This window comes from Girardinichthys multiradiatus, chromosome 20 (genome assembly GCF_021462225.1).
Source record: "Girardinichthys multiradiatus isolate DD_20200921_A chromosome 20, DD_fGirMul_XY1, whole genome shotgun sequence".
In the NCBI taxonomy this organism is placed as follows: Eukaryota; Metazoa; Chordata; class Actinopteri; order Cyprinodontiformes; family Goodeidae; genus Girardinichthys; species Girardinichthys multiradiatus.
This window is the reverse complement of record NC_061812.1, coordinates 19,273,626-19,298,984: the sequence shown is the minus strand read 5'-3', so window position 1 is coordinate 19,298,984 and position 25,359 is coordinate 19,273,626. Positions and strand designations below refer to the sequence as shown.

Genomic DNA, 25,359 nt, shown 5'->3' with positions numbered 1-25,359 from the left:
CCGGAGCAGTTTATGAGCATGTTTGTCTTATCTCACTGAAAGATTTTTCTGCTTATTCTGCTCTGCAGCTGCAGACACTCCACAAGAAGAGGAACTGATGCTCACAGCATCCTGTTGACCCCTCAATCTCGAACGCACGCATATCATAACCGACTAACGTGCATCTGATTTTTGTTTGTCCTTATCACAGTTGTAATCACAACCAATCCAGTCCTATCACCTCCCATCTGCCTCCTCCTCCGTCCCTCCTTCTCTGCTGCCTCACTTCTTCCCTGAGTAGCAGCAGCAAAACGCTGGACTGGATCTCCGTTAGCCGGCAGCACAGACTCATTTCTTCACACACCAGCTCTGAGTGAATGCTCAGCAGGGGTGTTTGAGATATTAGCGTACTGTGGGGAGAAACGGCTCAGGGACTTCTTCCAACCAACCTACGAAGGTAAGCCTCTCGCTCCAAAATACCTGTTTGCAGTCAGGTCCCAGAGTGAGAGCAATCAAAGTTGCTGCCTTTAGGGATCATTCATGTCAGAATCTCAGCAGCCCAAAAGGAGATAAAAAAAACCAACTTTCATTACATTTCTATTTTAAGCTGTTCACATATTTTTTTTTATCAAAGTGGAAAACAGAGATGTCAGGGCTCCACGTTTAGAAGCAGCTTGTGATCGGTGAACAAGAAGGAGTTTGGAGATTGTTGCTACAGCCTGACCTGTGAGTTAATCCTGTGTTTTGTTTGATTAATGGGAAACAGTACCAGCCACTGAACACTGCGTAAAACATTTAGCACAGATTAATCTCACTCCCAGGGAAATGATCTCTTTGTTACACTGTAAATCTCAGAACTGTTAGATTTGCACCCTGTCGTTCATTTCTGTTCTTCATGTAAAAAATGTTGGGGATTTATGCTAAATTGCTTGGGGTCACCTGAGAGTATTAACTCCTAAAAATGTACATTTATACTTTGTATGCTTTGCTTTTAAACACCTTCCTGCATATGTATTTTTTTTCTAAAGCAGGGCATAAGTGCGATAATATGTTTCTTATAATATATATGTATCTTATAATAATTTATATTGCATTTAATAGTTAAACAATATCTTTTCCAATCAGTTTTGCCTTTAAAGCACTCTTTACTCTGTATTATCAGTTGCGATGTTTGCGTTTTAACATTTTATTCTGTCCTCCCATCTCTCCTGAGTAGGATACTCCCAACAAGTCTTTTATCTGCTCAAACAAAGGTTGACGGAATGGAAATGTCAGCCCTTTTGTGGCTAACACTATCACGCTTTCTCTCTAAAATCCCCCTGACAGACTCAAAAACAGAAACAATGATGAGGTGACAATCCTGCCAGTGTTTGGTGGGTTTTTGTCACTGTAAACCCCTAAAACTCAGCTTAAACGGGCTTAGTTATCTAAACCGAGCACATTAACACTGGGTGTTAATGTGATATTTTACACAGTTAGGAAATTTCTGCGCTGAACAACACAACATGCAAAAAATCTATCTCTTAAGCAGCAAGTGAGTTTATGAACCATTTATGTATTTAATTAATTTGGCTAACATCAAACATATGTAGCTGATAATCAGTTCACTGATTCTAATTTTATTTTTTTATATTGTTGTGCATTCAGTTATCTTTCATACTAGATTATTCTTGTGATTGCAGCAGAAAATAATTAGACTATTCTCACAATTCCAAAATATTTTTTGAAATATTGTGTTTTTAATAGAAAAAGAGATCTCCCTGGCACTATTTTCACTAATATAATACTTACATTGCCTTGAAAAATATTCACACCCTCTATAATATTTGGTAGGTTTTCGTTATAGACTAACAAATGAGTACATAATTGAGAAATTAATGAAAAAGGATACATGGATTGGAAATGTCTGGTTTACATGTTTACTAAGCCTTTCTGAGCCAGTTCTAGATGTACCATTTTCTGTAATTACAGCTGCAGTTGTTTTGAAGTACAACTCTACCAGCTTTCTGCATCTAGAGCCTGAAGTTACCTCAGTCAGACTGAATGGAGAGCATCTGCAATCAAACATGAAATTTTAAGTCTTGCCATAGGTCTCAATTGAATTCAAGTCTAGACTTTGACTAGGCAATTCTAAAGCATTGATATGCTTTCATTTAAACCATTCCCCTTTAGCTCTGGCTGTATGTTTCGGGTTGTTGTCCTTCTGGAAGGTTAACTTTAAACTCGGTGCAAAGTCTTTTGGATCCTCTGACCGGTGTTCTTCCAGGATTGTCTTCTATTTACCTTCAGCCATCTTCCCATCAACTCTGAGCAGCTTCACTGACATTGCCACCATCATATTTCACTGTGGGGATTATGTGCTCATATTGCTGGGCATTGTTACTAGACTTATAGCTTTCTTGTAGCCACTCTTCAATAGTCCAGATTTGTGGAGTGCCAGACTATAAACAGAAATAAACAGTTTAGAGATTTTCTCTTGCGAGCTTTGGATCTCTGCAGCTTCTCCAGAGATACCATAAACGTCTTGGCTGCTGCTCTGATTAATGCTCTATTTGTCAGAGAAGGTGGACATTCTTGTCTTGGTAGGTTTGGAGTTGTGCTGTCTTTCCTTTAATGTTCAGATGATGGATTAAACAGAGCTCTGCGAGACTTTCAAGTTTGGGATATTATTTTAGAACCTGTGTTTTAAATTTTTCCACATCTTTCTCCCTGACCTGTCAGCTGCGTTCATCTTTTTTTGTGATGCTGTTTGTTTACTAATGTTCTCTAATTAAAGTCTGAGGCCTAAACAGTTGGATTTATACTGAGATTCAATTTCACACAGGGTGATTCTTACTAATTAGGATACTTAGAAAGTTGATTGGTTGCACTGGATTTTATGTTGGGGTTTTAATCAGAATCAGAATCAGCTTTATTGCCAAGTTCGTACATACAAACAAGGAATTTGACTCCAGTACACTTTGCTCTTTTGTTTTGTTTTTGCATTACAGAATATACATATTTACAATATACAAATATACACATATATAATAAAAAGGTGCATTTGCAACATCTGTATGCTGTTTTTTTGTACTCTATTGAATGTTCAACAGAGAAACAGCCTGGGGGAAGAAACTGTCTCTGTGGCGGCTGGTTTTAGTGAACAAAGGGGGATTTGAGATTTTTTCTATGTAAAAAGTTTATAAAACCATATATAATTTACATCTTACTTTTTGTTAGACAATCAAATAAAAGCCCTATAAAGATACATTGAAGTGGATGTTTTTTGAATGGAGATTTCCTGGGCTTTTGGCCAGTGTCACTGTAGTGCAGCTGGAATATAATACCAAACACAAAAAGTACTTTTTATTATTTTTTTAATTCTTTGTAAGGATTCTTATTGTTTTTTTTTTTTAATGCTGAATATACAGGATGAACAGATTAACTTTATTTAGAGCAATAACAGCTCTTTGTGAGTGTTTTGGGCAGTTTTATGTTTGCAGATGTCAGACCTCTTTTGGGGGTGATTATAGATTCTCATGACTAGTAAAAAAAGGTTTTAACTTGCATATTGTCATTTTTATTTATAAGCAATTTATTCCTCTTTTGGATGTTGTTTCAGAAGCATCCGGAAGCTATTTATTAATGTAAACAACTAATTGCAACAAGTACTGCATTAAAACACCAGACTGCTTATGTTTAGGTTGTTTTCCATAGATTGGGGGCTGTGTTTAACGTGGTGGAGCAAGGAAAGGTTCACTGATCCAGTCTGAGGATGGCAGCGGAACCCTGACAAGCTCTCTGTCGCCGTGTAATGCCAGTTCTGTGCCCATGAGTATTCATCAGCTGGGACTAATGGGGTGCAGCAATGTGAACCTCTGATTCACAGCCTGTCCACTGGCAGACGTAATGACAGGGCAACGCTGATGGTTATGGAGGAAACAGGTGCTGCAGAGTGAATAGATAAAGAGAAACACTCAGCTACTGGTGATTGTTGTTTTGTCCTCCGCACAAGTCCTCATTTGCAATATTGTGCTCACACACATGTAATTATTCTGCACAGAAATTAGCTAGCTTGAAGCAGAATTATGGTTTTATTTGTTAATGCATCTGTTTGAGGGCCAAAGTGTGGCCAAGTATTTTAAACAGAAATGGTCAGAGGAAGTAAGTTCACAGTTTAATTTTCTTTGAGCCAAGTTGTTCCCAGAATAACTGTCACATTCAGAAGACAGCAGCATGTAAAGCTGAGTGAAATAAAAACACGTTCTAATGTAACAATAGATAACATTTACTGAGAATATTAAAAGTTTTAAAAAGATGATCCAGGAACTCTGAAGCCACTAACTGAAAAATGCTCCAAAGTGTGCCCCTGCCCTGCATTTACCCGCTTCCTGATGCACACCGTACCTGACCCTGACTTGTCTCCCCACATGTGGCGGGCCCATGTGGAGATAGGCTCCTTTTGCCTCTTTGGGCTAATCCTAACCTAGCCCCAGAAGCCAAGGCTCAACCAAAAGGCTTTTGAAGGCTCCCCTGGCCTGGATCCAGAAGTATTTTCTGGTCTCCCTATTATGGTCAAGGTACCCCAATGACTGTAGTCATTCTTTTACAAAATCTTTGAATCTCTCTTTGTCTGACCAAAGCCCAGGACAACATCACCCCCAGGATCATTATGGTGCTTAAGCCACTCTATCAACTTGATGTGGCTATTCTACACAGGCTTGAGATGGTCAGAGTATCTGAACAGGATGTCTCCCGGATGTCTCCTAGTCATCTTCCTTTGGAGGTTTTCCAGGCGTGTTGCACTGGGAGGAAGCAGGAGACCATGGATGGATGGAAGGATCCAAAATTAAATTACTTGAACAGTTTCAAAAATTTTGAGTAATTGCATAATTGACTTGTAACATTTGAAGGAAGTCTTGAGCTGTACTTTTGTAGAGATTTCTGAAGGCTTTCATTGTTGTTTTTGGGCTTTGGCCACTTTGTCTTTCTGCCCTGCAGCCTCCACTGAGGCAGAATAGGATCCAACTCACCACCTGCTGGTGATCAGTTAATAACTCTGCACTCTTGTCCCTTCTTGTTTCAGGACATTAGGCCATAGACCAAATGATGTATATTTTAGGCACTGGTGGCCTTTATTTTTCAAAATTTTTACAAAAGGGAGCTGACAGGAAATGGGATGGGAAGACATGTGGCAAACGTCAATGAGACCTGACTCGAACCCGTGATAGCCACGTCGAGGACCAAGGCCTTCATAAATGGGTTGCACGCTTAACTCCTGTGCCACCGCTGCTCCCCAAATGATGTGCTTTAAGTTATCATCACCTTCACCCTAAACCTTTGATCCAAGGTGATTCGGTGCCAAGTGCAGATATGGACTACCCTTGCCTAAACATGGTAATTGTTAGATCCCATGTCTACAGGTCCAACAACACTACACAGCTCAGATTTATTTTGGGGAGCAAATGTTTTTGAGCACATTTGCATTGAAGAACCTCAGAAGCAAGATGAAGCTCAGGAACTCATGCCAATTTCACACTGTGCCCAACCTCAGCAATTCTCCCTGTAGATCATGGATCCACATGGAGGTGGCTTTTGTTTGCTGCACCACATAAGTCCCAAGAGCCAAGACTTCACCAAAATGTACTCACCAGCAGGTTCCAAGCCTGGTGCTAGTAGGGTGAACTAGTTTCCTTATTTCAGGTGAGATGACTTGCTTTCTATAATCTACCTTCCTTATTGGTTCAGTCTCAGACCTTGTTAGAGCTGTGCAATCAGACCCGCAAGGATCATGAGTGGACCCAAACCGTTCCACCATGTTAATGTGACTATTGTGCAGATGCTGACATCAGTGACTTTAGAATACCCCATAGTTTCATTTGAAACACACAAGCCATTGCAGATCACAATGGTTTGTGTGCTTTTGGAAATTCATGCTGGAATCCGACAAAAAAAAGGATGAGGCCTTTGATGTAGTAGCCGTCCCAGTTGCTGTATCTACTGGCTGCAAGCTCCTCAAGATTTGGGGAACACCACAAAGAGAGAGGAAGAGATTTTAATTATAATGTTGAGAAAAATAAGAATCCAACTTTTTTATTGTTTTCACAGAGTCAAATTTTTACAAATCAAAACTAGAGTATTACAGAGTATGTAATCAGAATCTTAGAATATTTCAGTCCAGATTTCACTCATTATTATTTACACTGCCTGGCCAAAAAAAAACTCGGCACCAAAAAAAAAAGGTCACACACTCCAGTATTTTGTTGGACGGCTTTTAGCTTTGACTACGGCACGCATTCGCTGTGGCATTGTTTCGATAAGCTTCTGCAATGTCACAAGATTTATTTCCACCCAGTGTGGCATTAATTTTTCACCAAGATCTTGTATTAATTATGGTAGAGTCTGAGCGCTGCGCAAAGCCTTCTCCAGCACATCCCAAAGATTCTCAATGGTGTTAAGGTCTGGACCCTATGTTGGCCAATCCATGAGTGAGAATGACGTCTCCTGCTCCCCGAACCAGTCTTTCACAATTTGAGCCCGATGAATCCTGGCGTTGTCATCTTGGAATATGCCCGTGCCATCAAGTAAGAAAAAATCCATTGATGGACTAACCTGGTCATTCAGTATATTCAGGTAGTCAGCTGACCTCATTCTTTGAACACATACTGTTGCTGAACCCAGACCTGAACAACTGCAGCAACCCCAGATCATAGCACTGCCCCCACAGGCTGGTACAGTAGGCACTAGGCATGATGGGTGCATCACTTCACCTGCCTCTCTTCTTACCCTGATGTGCCCATCAGTCTGGAACAGGGTAAATCTGGACTCATCAGACCATATGACCTTCTTCCATTGCTCCAGAGTCTAATCTTTATGCTCCCTAGCAAATTAAATTAAAGCATTTTTTCCAGTGAGCCTCACTGATTAGTGGTTTTCTTAAGGCTACTCAGCTGTTCAGTCCCAATCCCTTGAGTTCCCTTTGCATTGTGCGTGTGGAAATGCTCTCACTTTCACTATTAAACATCGCCCTGCGTTCCACTGTTGTTTTTCTTTGATTTGATTTCACCAAACGCTTAAATGATCACCAATCACGATCATTCAGGATTATTTTCCGGCCACATTTCTTCCTTGAAGACGATGGGTGCCCACTATCCTTCCAGTTTTTAATAATGCATTGGACAGTTCCTAACCTAATTTTGTTAGTTTCTGCAATCTCCTTAGATATTTTCTCTGCTTGATGCATGCCAATGATTTGACCCTTCTGAAAAAGACTGACATCTTTTCCACGACCACAGGATGTATCTTTCGACATGGTTGTTTAAGTAATGAGAAGCAACTTATTGCATCAGTTGGGGTTGCAAAACTTGTTGCCAGCTGAAACATAATCGTCCATGCAGTAATTATCAAATGGGAGGCTCGTACCTATCAGCTTAGTTAAATCCAGCTGGTGACTTTTTTTGGCCAGGCAATGTATGTCGCGGCTTTCACACTCATATCAATCTAAAGTTGCTCTAAGAACAAAAAGTGTTGAAAAGTCTTTATTTCTTCTTTTTACAAAGACGAATGCAGGTTTTATAAATCTCAAACAATGTTTTAAAGAATATCTGTTGAGTTTACCAAAGTCCTGTGTTTTGTATTTTGATGATGATCAAACGAGGTCAGGATATCTTAAACAGAATAAAATCAAACAAAAATAACCCAAACAGTAAAACAAACTCTTTAATTTAGCATACAATAGGAATCTGTGAATCACCTACCAACTTAGCCTTATTAATCAGTCACAGTGGATGAACATGATTTGATACAGCGCTAAACACAGCTAAGGGTGTCCAACCCCTTTTGAGTGGACACGTAAATAAGTAATAGAAAACTATTTCCAGATGCAAATGACAGGAAAACTTTTTTTCATTCTGAGTGCTCATGTCACTGCTTGATAAAATGGCTCCCTGGTTCGTGGGTCATATCACCCCTATCAAAATCCACAACTGCTGGAAGATCACAAAGTGTTGCTGTTCTCCTTACATCCGTGGACTGGGCTGCTGTTGCTATCTTTGCTGTGTATCGTTTTACTATATAGCACTCGCATTTTGATCTTAGATCTCATGGTCGATTCATCTGTGTGACAATTTCTCTAGGTTGATCAGAGGTGTGGAGCTTTAGTTTTCATAACACGTGGAAATTTCATAACCCAATTGTTGTGTCACATCAATTCTTTTCTAAACTAAATTGTAATTTAACTTAATTCACTTTTATTTTTAGACAAAGTTTGCGCACAGTTTAGCTACAACTAAAAAAGTTGCATTAGATAACTTTTGTAAAATTGTATGTATTACATTTTTTACATTTTTGCTAAAAGTGTCACTGTGTGCTGACAGTGTAATATGAGACAGACTATCAGTGAAAAAAATCTAGCTCCTCTGGCTCCTCCCAATGGTCTTACTGCCAATTGCAGAAATACACCGCTCTTAGTAAGAAACAACCAATCAGAGCCTGAAGGAATGTCTCAGCAGTGTCAATCACGCTCGTTTTATTTGAAGACCAAGTTTGTAGTCAAAGTATGGGCAGGCTACAGTCAATGTGAAGCGATCCATCGTCATCGGTGGCACTGCTAATAGCCCGCGCATTCACTTCAGGCTCCGCTGTGGAGTGAGGGTTGAAGCACAGCAGAGAGCAAGGGGGAGGGACCTGTAAAGTGTGCTTGTTCAAACTTTCTGTCTAAGTCCACAGTTTCCCCAGAACTCCGTATTGCAGCTTTAAGTAGGGTTTTGCACAAAAACTTTATGGTTATGTTTTGATTCAAATGTTTTGTTTCAAGTTTTTCGGCTGAAAGGAAGAGAGCAGAAACTTTTACAGCACCTACTGTAAAACTTAGAATAAAACTCATTATTGTGCATTCAGCAGGCTCAAAAACAGTAATGAGTGAGGCAGAAATGATCTGGATCTCTCCAGATAAGAGCGTCAGTCAGTGTTTTTGCAACAGGATGAACTCTTAAAGTTGTAGGTGTTCAGTTGTGTGCAGTTGGAAGCTCACTCGCTGCAGGTCAGCTGGCACAGTTTACAGATGGATCACTGCCTACACACACACACACACACACACACACACACACACACACACACACACACACACACACACAAATGCAAACACATGTATAGCGGTAGCTCAGTGCATGTACCATCCCACACGTTCACGGTGTCTCTCCCGCCAGAGCCAGCAGTTTGGAGGAATATGGGCAAATCCGAAAGCCAAATGGATATCATGGAGAAATCAAGTAAAGCGTTGAAGCGCCGTTGGACTGTTGCAGAAATCAGTCTGTCTGTTCTGCTGCTGATGGTAAGCTGTGCGCTGGTGGGGCTGGTCGTCCTCTACACATCAGCTGTGAAAGGTAAAGACTCTTTCATGATCACCCTGGAAACATCCAGATGATATAAATGGAAATGTAACAAAAAGTTCTTTAGTGTTTATGACAATATGATGCAGCCGATTATTTTTTTCTTATGTGAAGGGTAGTGCTAATCACACACAAGATCAAAACTAACGTCTAAACTGATACATTCAGAAGTCAGGGTTCAACAAAGTAGGAAAATTATTTTGGCTTCACTGGATATTTCTTTGATTTAGAAATATTGTCTTTAATTATTGCAAATCTGAACAAAATCACCCATGCTGTGCCTATTGTTGCTCTGAACCCTCCTCAGAACAATCAAACAGGCCTGGTGTTTCCAGGAGCTCCACAGGTGAAGGTGAGTCTAATCTTGCAAATTAAACATTGAACAGATATGCTTTTACATGCCTTGAAAGAGATGGCTTGGCTGCAGATCTTCCGAGAAACACCTGCGTTACACAACAGCATTTTCCTCGTCTCAGCTGGAGTGTAATGTAGAGTACGCTTTACTGTTTCATAACTGTTGAGTCTGTTTGTTTTAGGCCAGATGTTTTGCTCCAACCTCAACAATGTGTGCACGACTACAGACTGTGTCACTGCAGGTGAGATGAGCAACCTTTTGCCCTGACCACTATTTTACTTCACAAATAAAGTCATCTCCTATCCCTTGTGAAAACCACATGCAGAGACGTTTGCATATTTACTTCTCGTTTTCTTCCTCTTGTTTTTCTTTCTGTGCAGCTGCTCGACTCTTGCAGAACATCGATAAATCTGTGAAGCCTTGTGATAATTTCTACCAGTACGCCTGCGGAGGTTGGCTGGAGCGGCATGTCATTCCCGAGACAAGTTCCCGCCACAGCGTCTTTGACATTCTGAGGGACAAGCTGGAGATTGTCCTCAAAGGTCAGCGAGGCTTAACCTTTGGTGCTCAGTGGGCCGCAACATTCGGAGCGTATTAATCACACAGGTGTTTTGGTTTGCTTTGTTGTTGCAGGTGTTCTTGAGACATCGAGTGAGCAGGACAGAGACGCTATCAAGAAGGCTAAAATCCTTTACAGCTCCTGCATGAACGACAGTAAGCTTCTTTTTAAAAGGTGTTAAAACTTTGGTGCTATTCAGGTTATTCAGCAATGTTCTCCAGTTTAAATTCAACTCGAAAAGAAAATTATAACTCAGAGCGTTCTTAATTGTAAAAACCAGTTTGTACAGTTTTGTAAAAAAAAACTTTTGGCACCTTACATATAAACTACCTTTGCTTTTTGTCACACCTAAATATTTCAGATCACCAAATACATTTTAATATCACTGTGGCCCACTTTTCTTTGCACTTTTCTGAGCATGAGTGGCCTGTTTAAAGTCACTCCACAGCGTATCATGGGAATTAAGGCCAGACTTTGACTTGGCGTATCCATAACCATCATGTTTTTTAGTCTTATTGGGGTGGATAATTTTTCTGCTTCATAACTCAAGTGTGTCTGAGCTTAAGGTCACAAACTGATGGTCGGATGTTCTCATGCAGGACTTTTTGCTAGGGCGCAGCATTCCCTGATGTCTCAAGGCTTTGAAACCCCTTTCAGACTGATAAATATCTATGACTTTGTTTCTCATCTCAATCTGCATTTCTTAAGTTCTGGGCATGATGTGCTGATTTTCATTACATCTTTTAGCCTACTTCATGTTGTCATACAGGTTCTGTTTGGGTAATATTTTGATTGTGTAGGTCTGGTAGTGATTACGCCTGGTTGTGGCTAATGAAATTGAACCTAAAGAAAGGAGCTGGACAGTTACAGTTATTTCAAGATTTTACGAGAGGGGTCGATTATATTTTGACATAGGATGAGGTTGGTTGGGAAACTCTTTTTCAGTTACTAGATGAAATCCTTATTTGAAAACTGCACTATGTATGCATTTACTCAGATTTTGTTTATCTGATACCAAAGTTTGCTTAAAGCATTTAAGTATCATGAAACAGCAACAACAGAAGAAATCTGCAAAGGGCAAATACTTTTTTTTACAACCCTGTACATGGCATTGATTTTAGTGAAAGATCAGAACTGCACTTGGTATTGGCAAATGTCTATTCTGGTCCACACTCAATATTGGAGGCAAAACATACCCTCATTGGGACATCCCTGTGGAAAGTAAAACAAAAGCAAGAACTGCACAATGCATCTCTTTAGTGAAAGTGTCTGGCACAGATTTATCTGTGCTGACTGAAGTGACCCTAACAGGGCCAAACTGGCACCTGCACAGTCAGAAATCTTTCTCTTGAGGTCTTTTTATCAGATTTTTCCTCTGAGATCAGAAATGTTGACTGCAGTGTGTTGGATCTGCAGGCCTGATAGAGCAGCGGGACTCACAGCCCCTCCTGAAGCTCATCGACAGTATTGGAGACTGGCCTGTGGCATCAGAGGACTGGAACACCACAACAGGTAGAAATATCTCTCCTAAACACACTCCGATTAATGCCACCTACACAAACTGGCATCTGTGCAGCACATCCACACATCATCCCTCAACAAATACATGCATTCACTCAGAGCTCAGTTTGCTATATTTGCGCTCAGCGGCCTGCTGAGTACAAGCTTTGTTGGTGGGATCAAGAGGCCCGTCAAGGATGTTTTTTCTGCCGAGCAGTCAGGTGTGGGCTGCTTTAGGGTGGTGCGTGGGTAGAGGAGCAAGTCCTCAATCAGGACTATGAAGCAGGCTTTAAATAGGCTGTGCTGCTCCTCCTCGAGCTCCAGGCTCTTGCTACTTTAATTAAATGTAATCATGGATGGTGGCTCAAACAGAATTATCCACACATAGCTGCATCTGCACACATGGATTTCCACAGAAAGCCCTGTTAATTTACAGCAGAGGCACTAACATTTCTGCAGCCCAAATGTGATCATTTCCTCTCAGCTACCCACGTGGGTTGAAATTTTTTTATTTCGGGGTTTGTTTCAGAGGAAGCCTGGAGCCTTGAGGACACACTGGCAATGCTTACTGCTCATTTTCACAAGAAGGTGGTCCTGGACCTGTATGTGTGGACGGACGACCGGGACTCTCAGCGCCACATCATCTATGTAAGACAACAGTTTGTCTGAGCAGAAACAACACATAGCAATTATCAACGCTGGCTTCTTTCCTCTTCATTTTTATTATTACTAATATTATTATTATTATTATCACTATGAATTGATCCAATAGAAAACCAAAAGAAACAACTTACTTTTTAAGCACATTTTGTTATTTATTGAACCATCTAATCTTAAAATTCACATAAAATGTGTGAAATGACGTAACAAAATCTACAAATTCTTTCTATTTTCTAAGTTTTATCTATATTTTAGATATATCCTAACAATTAGATGGGCTGAACGAGTGAAAGAACTGTGTCAAAAAATATAAAGATCCAGACGTTCAAAGTTTTAAAAGAGGATATATAGAAGTGGTAGAAATACTGTGGATAATATAAATCACCCCCATCACCTGTTGAAATAAAATAATCTACTTTAAATCTCAATGTAATCATAAAATATCACAGCAAACCCCTTTACCTTCTTCCCTTCTCCATCTGTAAACAAGACTGTAGCAATACTAACTTTAATCCTAATGATATAATTCGAAATAATATCATATAACTAATTACAGTGATAAAATTAATTTTTAATTAATATAATAGATAAATAATTATTAAATAATGTAATCAATGGTAAAATGATTAATCATGCACTTAGAGATGATTAAAATTATATATATATATATATATATATATGAAATACATTTTCTCGTGATCTTTTTCAGCCACCTGGTTGTGGATATATTGTGTTTTGCAGCCATGTTGAGAACTAGTTTTTCCTAATGTCTTGTCATTTCGAGTCAGCGTACCTCTGCAGCACGAAAAATTGTTAGCCTTGTTTCATTTCATGAGAGCAATAACTCCATCAGTACATAATAAAGATAAAATATCCACGTTTGCATTCTGACTTATTTAATTATACAGAAGGTTTCAAACATTGCTGAGTAAATAAAACACAAACACATCACTTTGTTTCAGAGGAATTGCACAGATGAGGGCTGTTTAAATAGTCAGAACTGATATGTGGAGTTTAATAACTTTACTAGATCTGAAAACCACACATATACAGCATTTGAATATAAATTAGACCTTCTCTAAAATTGCTGGTGGAAAATAATTTTTTCCATAACAAAATCTAGTGAATGTAGAAACAATATGTTTTAAAAACATACCACTAACCTGTTTCAGTCTGTGAACACCTGAGAGCTGAGTAAATAAAGCAAAATGCAAATAAAGAAGTGAGAGCTTTAAACATAACACAAAGCACAGAATTACTGCAACAACCTTCCCATTGAAATGTTATAAAAACCTTTCATCAAGTTAAACAAAATAAAGTGAAGCTCTCAGGATTTTTTTTTTCTATGACATTAGTAACCCTACCCTGATTGGCAGAGGTATGCAGTCTCTGACTGTCTTGTTACATCTCTTACCATATTTCTCGTGTGCTGCGGCAAGATAAACTCGGGTTCTCGTCCAGCCTTGTTTGTCTCTTTTCCAGTAGTGTTAACCTGATTGTAGATTTCAATATGGTTTGCTGGCTAGTTATTTTCTTGTAACCATTTCTTGGCATAAGATCAACACATCCAGTAGCTCCCTTATTCAATGCCATGTTCTCGAAAAGAAATGGGCCTCTGTCATATTATATTTATACCCCAGGGAAACAGGAAGTTGTTCATTACAAATCTAAACAATTAAAGTATTACTGAAAGAATGTTTCACTAACAATTGTTTTTTGAAATGTAATAGTTATCTGTAAAGAAAAAAATTACATCTTAATACATCGAACCCAGGACCTTCTTGCTGCAAGGCAACAGTGCTACCAGCTGCGCCACCCTGCAGCTGCTAATTTACAGTTGTCATATAATTATTATGTATAAAAATATATTTCTTTGTTATATTAATTAAATTATTATTTTTTTGTCCTTGTCATACAAAGCAAATATAAGTAAATTTTTTGAATTTCAAACCGATAAATGTTGTAAGCAAAGTTGTCTACAAAAGAATTGCCCCACCTGGGTCTCTGGGACACACAAAAAAAAAAGGCTGTCTCAATTTTCTGCATCAATTTGAGTGATTAAACGCTTCATTTTAGGAAACACACAGAAACTTTATTTTTTCCATCTCCTTTATGCAAATAAGAAGTTTTCTCAGAGTGGTAGTGTCAAAAATTGCCAGCAACATATTTTCTGATAAATTTTAATTATTTGTGCAAAGTCGTCAATAAGTTAATTACTTTACATTTTTATCAGCAAACTGGTAGATATACAGTACATGAAAAAGTATCTTCATCTAGTAGAAAACAATAAAGCATTACATTCTGCAATGATTTCAACATTAGGGAATTAAAAAATGAATAAATAAAAATTAAAAAACTAGAAAACCTGGAGTATTTTTCTTCATAGAAACATACAATTGTGAGGAGAATGGTTTTATTTAATTAAGTGATTGTAAACACTTCTGGATAATATTTTGGTTTGTGATGGACGCCAACTGCAGGAAATGTTTGCAAAACCTAAAATGTGTATTTAGTACTATTTCATGCACACAATTTTTTCTTCACATGCATCTCATCTTCACATTATCCTTTCACTTGGCAGCATTGCTTTACAATTTGAACTGTAAAAACTGAAAAAGCATCCCCAGAGCTGGTAGAGCAGGAAGTAAGATTATTAAATGTGAGCTCTTATATTCGTCTGCTTGTAAATCATAGTGTGAGAATTATTAGCCTGCAAAAATGCTTATTTTTCTCATGTTTTTGTTTAGATCGATCAGCCAGGACTCGGAATGCCATCTAGAGACTATTACTTTAATGATGGGAACTACAAAAAGGTAAATTCTTGCCAGAATCTTCCAAAAATTTCCTCAAATAAACAAAATAATGTTTTTTGGTAAAGAACATGCTGTTTATACTCAAGTGTAAAAACCAACTAATAATTCTAGGTTTGTTTCATAGGTTCGGGAGGCCTACCTACATTTCATGGTGTCTATTGCGAAAATAACTCGAGAGGACAAAAATTTGACTCAGGACGACGACAGAGTCTGGGAGGAAATGATGCAAGTGCTGGAGCTGGAGACAGACATTGCTAATGTGAGTGACGATGGTGACTTATATGGAGAAGAAGAAAATTAACAACTTCTATTCAGTCCCAGTAAATAAAGGCTACAATTCATAGGGCCTGAAAAATCAAGCTTTTAGCTATTATTCTGTTTGGCAACAACCGTGTTTCTCAAGCGGCATCCTGTATTGGAAATCTTGCAGATACGTGACCATGAACAACAGTAATCTGAACTCTGATGTAATGCCAGACAGATGGGTGGTTCAACCATATTATGAGGCTCAAAAAGGAAATTTCAGACCAGAGGAGAATATTTTTTTTTAAAAAGCTCTGAGGAAACTGTACAGGACTTGTTAGCAACAACTGTAAAGAAATGCAATTAAAGTTACGTTAATTTTGTTTTCAGTTGAGGGACAGTGTTAATGATGCTTTTCTCAGCAGTGAATGCTCAACTCCACCATATTTTAAACTGCTGCTTTTAAGGTCTAATTAAATGTGATTTTTTAAAAATAAGAAACCACAACAAACTAAAAAAGGTAAAAGTGGTCTTGGACTGCTGTTTTAAAACAGTGTGGTAATATTTCCTGAGGTGGAACTGATTAAAAAAACAGTCTGAGATGCAAAAGGAAACAAAAGTGGACACAGAAAGATGTGTTTTACAGTTTTCTTCCTGTTTCTTGACAGGCTACATCACCAGCAGAGGAACGCCAGGATGTCACTGTTCTGTACAACAAGATGACACTTGGGGAACTGCAGAGCACTTATAATTTTAATGTAAGTCAGACATCTCTTTGGTCTGCTGTGGTAGACTGCATGATCTGTCTGTCTGCTTTCTGTCCATCCCTACAATGACACTGTATAAAATACATTTTTCTCTCTGTCCGACATGAAAACATGTACAGGTCCTTCTCAAAAAATTAGCATATTGTGATAAAGTTCATTATTTTCTATAATGTAATGATGAAAATTTAACATTCATATATTTTAGATTCATTGCACACCAACTGAAATATTTCAGGTCTTTTATTGTCTTAATACGGATGATTTTGGCATACAGCTCATGAAAACCCAAAATTCCTATCTCACAAAATTAGCATATTTCATCCGACCAATAAAAGAAAAGTGTTTTTAATACAAAAAACGTCAACCTTCAAATAATCATGTACAGTTATGCACTCAATACTTGGTCGGGAATCCTTTTGCAGAAATGTCTGCTTCAATGCGGCGTGGCATGGAGGCAATCAGCCTGTGGCACTGCTGAGGTCTTATGGAGGCCCAGGATGCTTCGATAGCGGCCTTTAGCTCATCCAGAGTGTTGGGTCTTGAGTCTCTCAACGTTCTCTTCACAATATCCCACAGATTCTCTATGGGGTTCAGGTCAGGAGAGTTGGCAGGCCAATTGAGCACAGTGATACCATGGTCAGTAAACCATTTACCAGTGATTTTGGCACTGTGAGCAGGCGCCAGGCCGTGCTGAAAAATGAAATCTTCATCTCCATAAAGCTTTTCAGCAGATGGAAGCATGAAGTGCTCCAAAATCTCCTGATAGCTAGCTGCATTGACCCTGCCCTTGATAAAACACAGTGGACCAACACCAGCAGCTGACACGGCACCCCAGACCATCACTGACTGTGGGTACTTGACACTGGACTTCTGGCATTTTGGCATTTCCTTCTCCCCAGTCTTCCTCCAGACTCTGGCACCTTGATTTCCGAATGACATGCAGAATTTGCTTTCATCCGAAAAAAGTACTTTGACCACTGAGCAACAGTCCAGTGCTGCTTCTCTGTAGCCCAGGTCTGGGGAATGCGGCACCTGTAGCCCATTTCCTGCACACGCCTGTGCACGGTGGCTCTGGATGTTTCTACTCCAGACTCAGTCCACTGCTTCCGCAGGTCCCCCAAGGTCTGGAATCGGCCCTTCTCCACAATCTTCCTCAGGGTCCGGTCACCTCTTCTCGTTGTGCAGCGTTTTCTGCCACACTTTTTCCTTCCCACAGACTTCCCACTGAGGTGCCTTGATACAGCACTCTGGGAACAGCCTATTTGTTCAGAAATTGCTTTCTGTGTCTTACCCTCTTGCTTGAGGGTGTCAATAGTGGCCTTCTGGACAGCAGTCAGGTCGGCAGTCTTACCCATGATTGGGGTTTTGAGTGATAAACCAGGCTGGGAGTTTTAAAGGCCTCAGGAATCTTTTGCAGGTGTTTAGAGTTAACTCGTTGATTCAAATGATTAGGTTCATAGCTCGTTTAGAGACCCTTTTAATGATATGCTAATTTTGTGAGATAGGAATTTTGGGTTTTCATGAGCTGTATGCCACAATCATCCGTATTAAGACAATAAAAGACCTGAAATATTTCAGTTAGTGTGCAATGAATCTAAAATACATGAATGTTAAATTTTCATCATGACATTATGGAAAATAATGAACTTTATCACAATATGCTAATTGTTTGAGAAGGACCTGTATTTTCTGTTCTAGGTCAGTTAGGATTGATAAAATTATTTCTAATGGCAGAAATATGGCATGATAGTTCACATACACTAAGAATATTATACCTTTTAATTGTCTCTGATTAGTTAATTCACAACATTTGAGTTAGACTGAGGCACACCTGTGGATGTACTTTAAGGCAACGCCATAAAAACACTGCTTCCATGTCTGACATCATGGAAAATTCAAAAGAAATCAGCCATAATATCAGGAAGAAGAACACGGACCTCCAAAACGCTGGTTCATCCATCAAACAAAAGTGGAAGACCTTGTAAAGATGCTGGCTAAAACTTCTAGAAGTGCCATTAATCTCAGTGAAACAAGTCCGACATGGGCTGAAAGGCCACTTCGAGAAGAAGAAGCTATTATTCCAAAAGCAACATAAAAAGCCAGACTACAGTTTGTGAATGCACTCAGGGACAAAGACCTCAATTTTTGGAGGAATTTTCTGTTGTCTGGTGAAACTAAAGTTGAAGTGTTTGACCACAATGAAAAAGGGAGGAAGCTTGCAGGCCTGAGAACACAATTCCAACTGTGAAATAGGTGGCAGCATCATGTTTGAGGGTGTTTTGGAACAGGAAGGACTGGTGTACCTCCCACGTACATGGCATTATGCATCATGTAGTTTTAAAGGCTAAATACTACTACTACCAAATACTACAGAAATATATGTAAACCTCTGACTTTGAAGAAAGTAAAAAAAAACAAATATAGATACATTTTGTAAACCTAACTGAGGTTCACCAAACAATGATTTTTGATGTCTTCATACAGAAATATCCTTAAACAAATAAATCTGGAGAATCATTTTGGAACTCTGACCTTTTCTTGTCTGAATGGTTTCAGCAGTCAAATCCGAGTAAACTTTGGTTACGTGCAATACGAAGATTCAGAACATACTATTTAAAATGCAAAATGTTTTTACTTTCTCTTGACTTTAAAAGTGTATTCACATCTAAACAGGAAGGCTTGACTTGGGTATATTAACTGGATATCTGCTGTTTATCTGTGAAGGTAGAAAATGTCTTATTGTGTAGCTAAAACTAGTGATAAATTCACTTACTAATACTATAAAATAACAGCTAACTTCGAGCATTTCCGTGTAGAATCAGAGTGTGACTCAACTATTTAAAATTGATTTTAATTCTTTGCTTTTTAGGGGTTTGACTGGACACGGTTTATAAAAGGTGTCCTGTCGACTGTGTCCATTGATATCCAGCTTGATGAGGAGGTTGTGGTGTACAGCTCTCCCTACCTGGAAAAGATGAACGATGTCCTCTCCAGACACACTATCCGGTTAGTTCACTGAATGGCCCTGAAAGGGGAATAATCACAGAAAAGACACAGTTAAATATTTTGTTTATGTTGCAGAACTATGCAGAACTACCTCACCTGGCAGCTCATCATAGACAGAGTTAATAGCTTGAGCCGCCGCTTCAAAGATGCCAGGGCCCGCTACAGAAAGGTAGAAACAGTCGACCTTTACCCTACACGTTAACATGAGCTTGCTCCACTGTAAACTAACTGTGTGCATGTTTGATCAGACTCTATATGGGACCACTGTGGAGGACGCTTGGTGGAGAGAATGTGTCCGTTACGTCCAGAGCAGTATGGAAAATGCAGTTGGAGCTTTGTATGTGCATGAAACATTTGCAGGAGAAAGTAAACGAATGGTAGGTGTTTCAAGCTTTCATTTGCAGGGGCAGCAGTTTATGTCAATGCTAAAACCTGGAAATGTATCCATAAGTAAAAATAAGTCTGCAGTCTTTTTGTCTGCTACAGTAAAATCTTTGTGAACTCTTGGTGGAGCAAAATGTATGCCATAATAAATCGGTAAATTTTGTTAAATCATTCAACAGGCAGTGATTTCAAGAGTACAACATACTCCAAAATTAACAAAACAAAAAACAAATTACACTTGCAATATCACTTACACCATAAATTTTGCCTCTTGTTTGTAACAAAATATTACAAAAAAAGCAAACTTATCAAAGGATGTCATCTAATTTTTTTTTCCCTTGTGAGATGTTCTGTGGTTTTGTTAAATCTGGGCCACAGAGACACTCAGCACAGACAACCATGCAAACATACCTAATGGCAGTTTTTGTATTGTGGGAGGAAGTGACCATACATGCACAGGGAGAACATTAAACTTTATACACAAAGGCCCCTGGCTGGGATTCAAACCCAGAACCTTCTTGATGCAAGGCAACAGTTCTAACAAGTGCATCACCATGCAGGCCTGAACCAAACAACTACTACATCTTCATCTCACGATGGTTCTGACCACACGGTTCCAAACCATTGGTCTTTTTTTCATTTTTGCTTTGGCAAATAGTAGTTTTGCATTTGTCTTCTTTGTTGCCATAAAGTGTCTTTGCATGATTATAGTTGGATGCACCTCAACTCGGACAGTTGGAGGAGACATTAAAATGTTATAAAATGGGAGATTTAAAAGACTCTTTCTTTTACTTTAAAATTCTGGATTTAATGCAAATATGAAACAGATCAACTAGACTTGAGTGTCGTTTTCTTTATTAATTTAAAGGATTCTGTCACCGCCACAGTTGTCTGTTTATGGATCCTCACATCACTGTATTCGGAGTGAATTTCCTTCATAAATATCTGTTTGATCCATTTTGGGTCGTACTCTTGTGTCTTATTTTAACTTGCTGCAAACCAATTACACCTTGATGACAGGTGTTGTGAAATTTTTAAGCGTTGCTTGAAGATTGTGTTGAAGATGTGTTGACACTTCACAATTTAGAAGAAAACACAAACCAAGCACAACCTTTTGCTTTGACGTCGATACTTCTAAACAAGCAAAATTCTATGAAAAGTTTACATTTTAAATAAAAAGTTTCTACAAAGAATACAATTATCAACAAAACTGTAACAAGACTGTGTGAGAAAGGACGCTTGTAGCTGCATTCATAGTCTGACCAGTCCCTCTTTTTCCTATGATGTGGTCGTCAGCATTGTAATTATTGTCTTATTAGTTACATCCTAAATCAAAAAGGAAGTCATCAAACTAATTACCAGTTTAGGATTCAGTGAAATTATTTTTAGTATGTATTGATTTTATAACTCATAACTTGGGGAGCAGTAAATTTTTTATGTGCAAATGATTAATTGAGGCAATTTTTATGTCCTACCACTGCAAACGATGAGGGCGGGTTCACCAAAGAAATGTACTATATGCACAGATGCTATGTGTGAAGGGTAGGCCTTTGCTTTTTTAATGGACTGGGTATATAATGCATTTACCTTAGACTTTAATATTCAGTAAATGTTGAAAATAAATGATCTAATTGGCTGCACCTCATCTGCATCTCCTGCATATTCAGGTTCTAACGGAGGCATCGAGCATTTAGGAGCAGCTTTTCCTCCAAAACAACTCAAACGTCACCCCAATTGTCAATATTTTCTGAACTGAACAGCATTCGTTTAGCTACTCTACCTGCCTGCAACAAAAACATGATAATGCTAAAGAGATAAATGTACCACTATCTAACTGACATCTCCTCCTGGTTAATCTGGCTACTGTAGATTATCACTTGTTTCAGTGACAATATCAGTGACAATGAATAACTGCAAAACTAAAGAGGTGCAATTAAAAAAAATATAAAAATATTCTCTGAAACTTTTGAGTTTGACTCAAATGTTCTTTAAGTTAGCCTGCCTTTCAGTAGCTGCTGGCTCCACTTGCCCTCGAGACTCCCCACCACAACCATCGCCCCACCCCTTTTCTTCAAACTGAAAAAAAAATTTAAAACATGATATTGCTTTAAATTTGTCCAAATCTAGACAAGTGTGTTGTTGGAAATATATTTATATATTTTATTTCCATGACACCACTTATTGTAAGCCCATTAAGGAAACACTAATCTATGCTTTTAACTCAAGTTAGATTTTTTATGTGCAACGATGAATACAATCTGTTTTATGATTATATGTCTTGTGTTCAAAGGTTAGTGACCTCATCAGTAAGATCCAAACAGCTTATGTAGAAACACTGGAGGAGTTGAGCTGGATGGACGCACCATCCAAAGAAAAAGCAAGAGAAAAGGTACAAAATGAAGAGAGACAGGATAGATTTCCTCAAAATGCATCATAATATCACATGAACTATTCTGAATCTCTGTAGGCTATGGCTATAAAGGAACATATTGGCTATCCGGACCATATTCTGCAGGAAAGCAACCAGAAGTTAGATCAGGAGTACGCTCATGTAAGTAGAAACTGAGGCAGGTATCCAGCCCACGGTGTCTGAAATATTTACTTATCACAGATTTCTTTTTTTTTAGCTAAATTTCAGTGAGGATCACTATTTTGAGAACATCCTGGAGAACCTGAAGTCTGAAGCACAAAGGAGTCTGAAGAAGCTCAGAGAGCCAGTGGATCCTGATCTGTAAGTGGCAGACACCTCAAAAACACCTCGTTTTCATTGTCGCTAAAGGTCAAGCTGATGGTCACTGTGTTGTTTTAATGCTTTTTGCTGAAGAACAAGCTACCACAGAGACAATGCAAACCATACCCTCTTTGTTGCATGTGTAATAAGAAGGGATGCACTTAGCTAGAAGAATATGCTGCTGATGCTTTTATAGTGAGTGTCACTGCAGCATTAAACAGAAATGTCTGAAATTTCTGATGGTTTCATAAAATAATCTTGTGCATGGGTTAAACGTTTTTTATATTCAAGACAAAATGTACAGAATATTTTTTTTAAATAATCCTCTTTAAATCTCTCTTCAGGTGGATCATTGGTGCTGCTGTGGTGAATGCATTTTACTCACCCAACAGAAACCAGATAGGTGAGCGGTTCAAGATGCATGGCTTCTACAGACCCTTGCAAGAATATTCATATCCCTTGAACTTTTGCACATTTTGTCACATTACAGCTGCAAACGTTGAAGTATTTTGGGAGGGAGTTTATGTGATAGACCAACACAAAGTGGTGCATGATTGTGAAAAAGAGGAAAAACATGGATAGTTTAATTCTTTTATAAATAAGAATCTGACAAGTGTGCATTTGAATTCAGCACCCTTTACCCTTTCTTAAAACAATCCAGGGCAACAAACTGCCTTCACCCATCATAGATACTGTTCTGAAAAAACAAAAATTTGTTGGTGAACATTAGTGAATAAAGGGCAGCTTGAAGACCAGGAAATACAGTGGACAGGTCAGGAATAAAGTGGTAGAGAATTTTAAAGGAGAGTTAGATTATAAAACAATATCCAAGCTTTGAACATCTCACAGAGTTCTGTTCACTCCATCATCCAAAACTGGTAAGAGTTTGGCACAACTGCAAACTGACCATGACATGTGTACCCAAACTGACAGGCCAGTAAAGGAGAACATTAATCAGATAACCAGTCAAAAGGCCCATCTTAACTCTGGAGGAGCTGCATCCACAGCTCAGGTAGGAGAACCTGTTCACAGGAAAATTATTATTATTACCCCAAAAATCTTATCTTAGTAAAAGAGTGTCAGGAAACAAGATGTTGTTGAAAGGAAGTTAAAAGAAGTCATGTTTTGGAGACACATCAAACATGTGGAAGAATGTGATCAGACCCCTATTTCTCTTTTTGGCTCACATGCAAAATGCCCTAAAATACTTGCAGCTGTAGATAAAGGTGGTACTGCAAAGGTTCTGCAATAAGATTCATTGAAGATTGTGTGTGCGGCGTAACAAAATTTGGAAAAGTTAAAGAGGTTTGCATATGTTTGCAAACAGTGCAGCCAGTTTTCCTTGAGTATCAATGCTTCACTTATTTCTGTCTGTCCAGTGTTTCCAGCAGGAATCCTGCAGCCACCTTTCTTTAGTAAACATCAGCATCAGGCCCTGAACTTTGGAGGAATAGGAATGGTTATTGGACATGAGATCACTCATGGATTTGATGACAATGGTGAGATAATGATAATGATAAAAAAAATTGTTGCTCCCAATAAATAGTGACAATTTAATTGTATTTAAATGTTTCTATTCATTTTTGCATGCATCATGCTTGGAAAAGCAGTGGTTTACCTACGACTGATGTCTTCTTGCAGGACGCAATTTTGACAAGGATGGTAATATGCTGAACTGGTGGAGCAATTACTCTGCTGACCACTTTAAGGAGCAGTCACAGTGCATGGTGCAACAATATGGCAACTTCATCTGGAACCTAGCGGGTGGACAAAATGTAAGCTTCCTGTTTTTGGCTCTGTGTTTCTGTTTTGAAGGTAATACCACGCATTACGCAACCACCAGAGGGTGTTTATCTGTTTGTTTGGCTGATTGCAGGTTAGTGGAATCAGTACTTTGGGGGAGAACATTGCAGACAATGGAGGGGTTCGTCAGGCGTATAAGGTAGATGTCAGCCACCTGAAAAACACATTTAAGTACTTGAATTGCAACAAGTAACTCTACATAGCCCATAATTAACCTCCTGTAGATCTATAATGGGTTTTCTAAGTGAAGGTGTGTGTTTACAGGCTTATCTAAAGTGGGTGGAAACAGAGGGTGAAGAACCTCGACTGCCTGGCCTAGACATGGATCATAAACAGCTTTTTTTTCTAAACTTTGCTCAAGTAAGTGAAGATGGAGCATGTCACCTAGAGGAATAATGCAAAGAATATGTATTAAATGGATCTGTCTGGGAAGCATAATCACTAACTACATTGATAATAGGATTTACAAGTCAGATTTGAGTAAAATTGGAGATTATTTGAGTCAATATGGTTACAAAATATGTAGGAAGTTACTTCAAAACATATTCAAAAGATGGGGACTTTATAATTTTGCATAAAACTTGCAAACATTTATAAATTTGCTACTAATACAGTTTTATTTTCCAGGTGTGGTGTGGTGCCTATCGGCCTGAATACGCCAGCCAGTCCATAAAGACGGACTCGCACAGTCCGTTAGAATACAGGTAAAATGCTTTAGTGTGGAAATTAAATAACATCAAGACACTAGGTATTCATACAGCTTGAACTTTTTCATGTTTTTTTACTTTACAATAGCAAGTTTTAATTAATTTGGCCGGTGGTGTAAAAGACAAACAGAAGGTAGAGCATACAGGTCCTTCTCAAAATATTAGCATATTGTGATAAAGTTCATTATTTTCCATAATGTCATGATGAAAATTTAACATTCATATATTTTAGATTCATTGCACACTAACTGAAATATTTCAGGTCTTTTATTGTCTTAATACGGATGATTTTGGCATACAGCTCATGAAAACCCAAAATTCCTATCTCACAAAATTAGCATATTTCATCCGACCAATAAAAGAAAAGTGTTTTTAATACAAAAGACGTCAACCTTCAAATAATCATGTACAGTTATGCACTCAATACTTGGTCGGGAATCCTTTTGCAGAAATGACTGCTTCATTGCGGCGTGGCATGGAGGCA

The 25,359-nt window shown here is 38.6% G+C and overlaps 1 protein-coding gene across 2 annotated transcripts in view; it reads left to right on the top strand.

The window, feature by feature from the left end:
* The first annotated feature begins 227 nt into the window (after positions 1–227).
* mmel1 (membrane metallo-endopeptidase-like 1) overlaps positions 228–25,359 on the top strand; it is a 33,371-nt gene continuing 8,239 nt past the window's right edge. The window contains exons 1-24 of one of the 2 annotated variants that reach the window (XM_047348595.1): positions 228–436; positions 614–705; positions 9,165–9,341; positions 9,655–9,699; positions 9,884–9,943; positions 10,083–10,244; positions 10,336–10,416; positions 11,678–11,773; positions 12,291–12,409; positions 15,169–15,234; positions 15,359–15,493; positions 16,146–16,235; positions 19,114–19,250; positions 19,326–19,419; positions 19,499–19,627; positions 21,925–22,023; positions 22,102–22,185; positions 22,262–22,365; positions 22,710–22,768; positions 23,745–23,864; positions 24,007–24,140; positions 24,242–24,307; positions 24,433–24,528; positions 24,796–24,872. In XM_047348595.1, coding sequence (XP_047204551.1) covers positions 9,185–9,341; positions 9,655–9,699; positions 9,884–9,943; positions 10,083–10,244; positions 10,336–10,416; positions 11,678–11,773; positions 12,291–12,409; positions 15,169–15,234; positions 15,359–15,493; positions 16,146–16,235; positions 19,114–19,250; positions 19,326–19,419; positions 19,499–19,627; positions 21,925–22,023; positions 22,102–22,185; positions 22,262–22,365; positions 22,710–22,768; positions 23,745–23,864; positions 24,007–24,140; positions 24,242–24,307; positions 24,433–24,528; positions 24,796–24,872 — 2,210 coding nt within the window. In that variant the 5' untranslated portion in view covers positions 228–436; positions 614–705; positions 9,165–9,184. The remainder of the gene's footprint in view (positions 437–613; positions 706–9,164; positions 9,342–9,654; positions 9,700–9,883; positions 9,944–10,082; positions 10,245–10,335; positions 10,417–11,677; positions 11,774–12,290; positions 12,410–15,168; positions 15,235–15,358; positions 15,494–16,145; positions 16,236–19,113; positions 19,251–19,325; positions 19,420–19,498; positions 19,628–21,924; positions 22,024–22,101; positions 22,186–22,261; positions 22,366–22,709; positions 22,769–23,744; positions 23,865–24,006; positions 24,141–24,241; positions 24,308–24,432; positions 24,529–24,795; positions 24,873–25,359) is intronic. The other variant, XM_047348594.1, reaches the window with a different exon arrangement.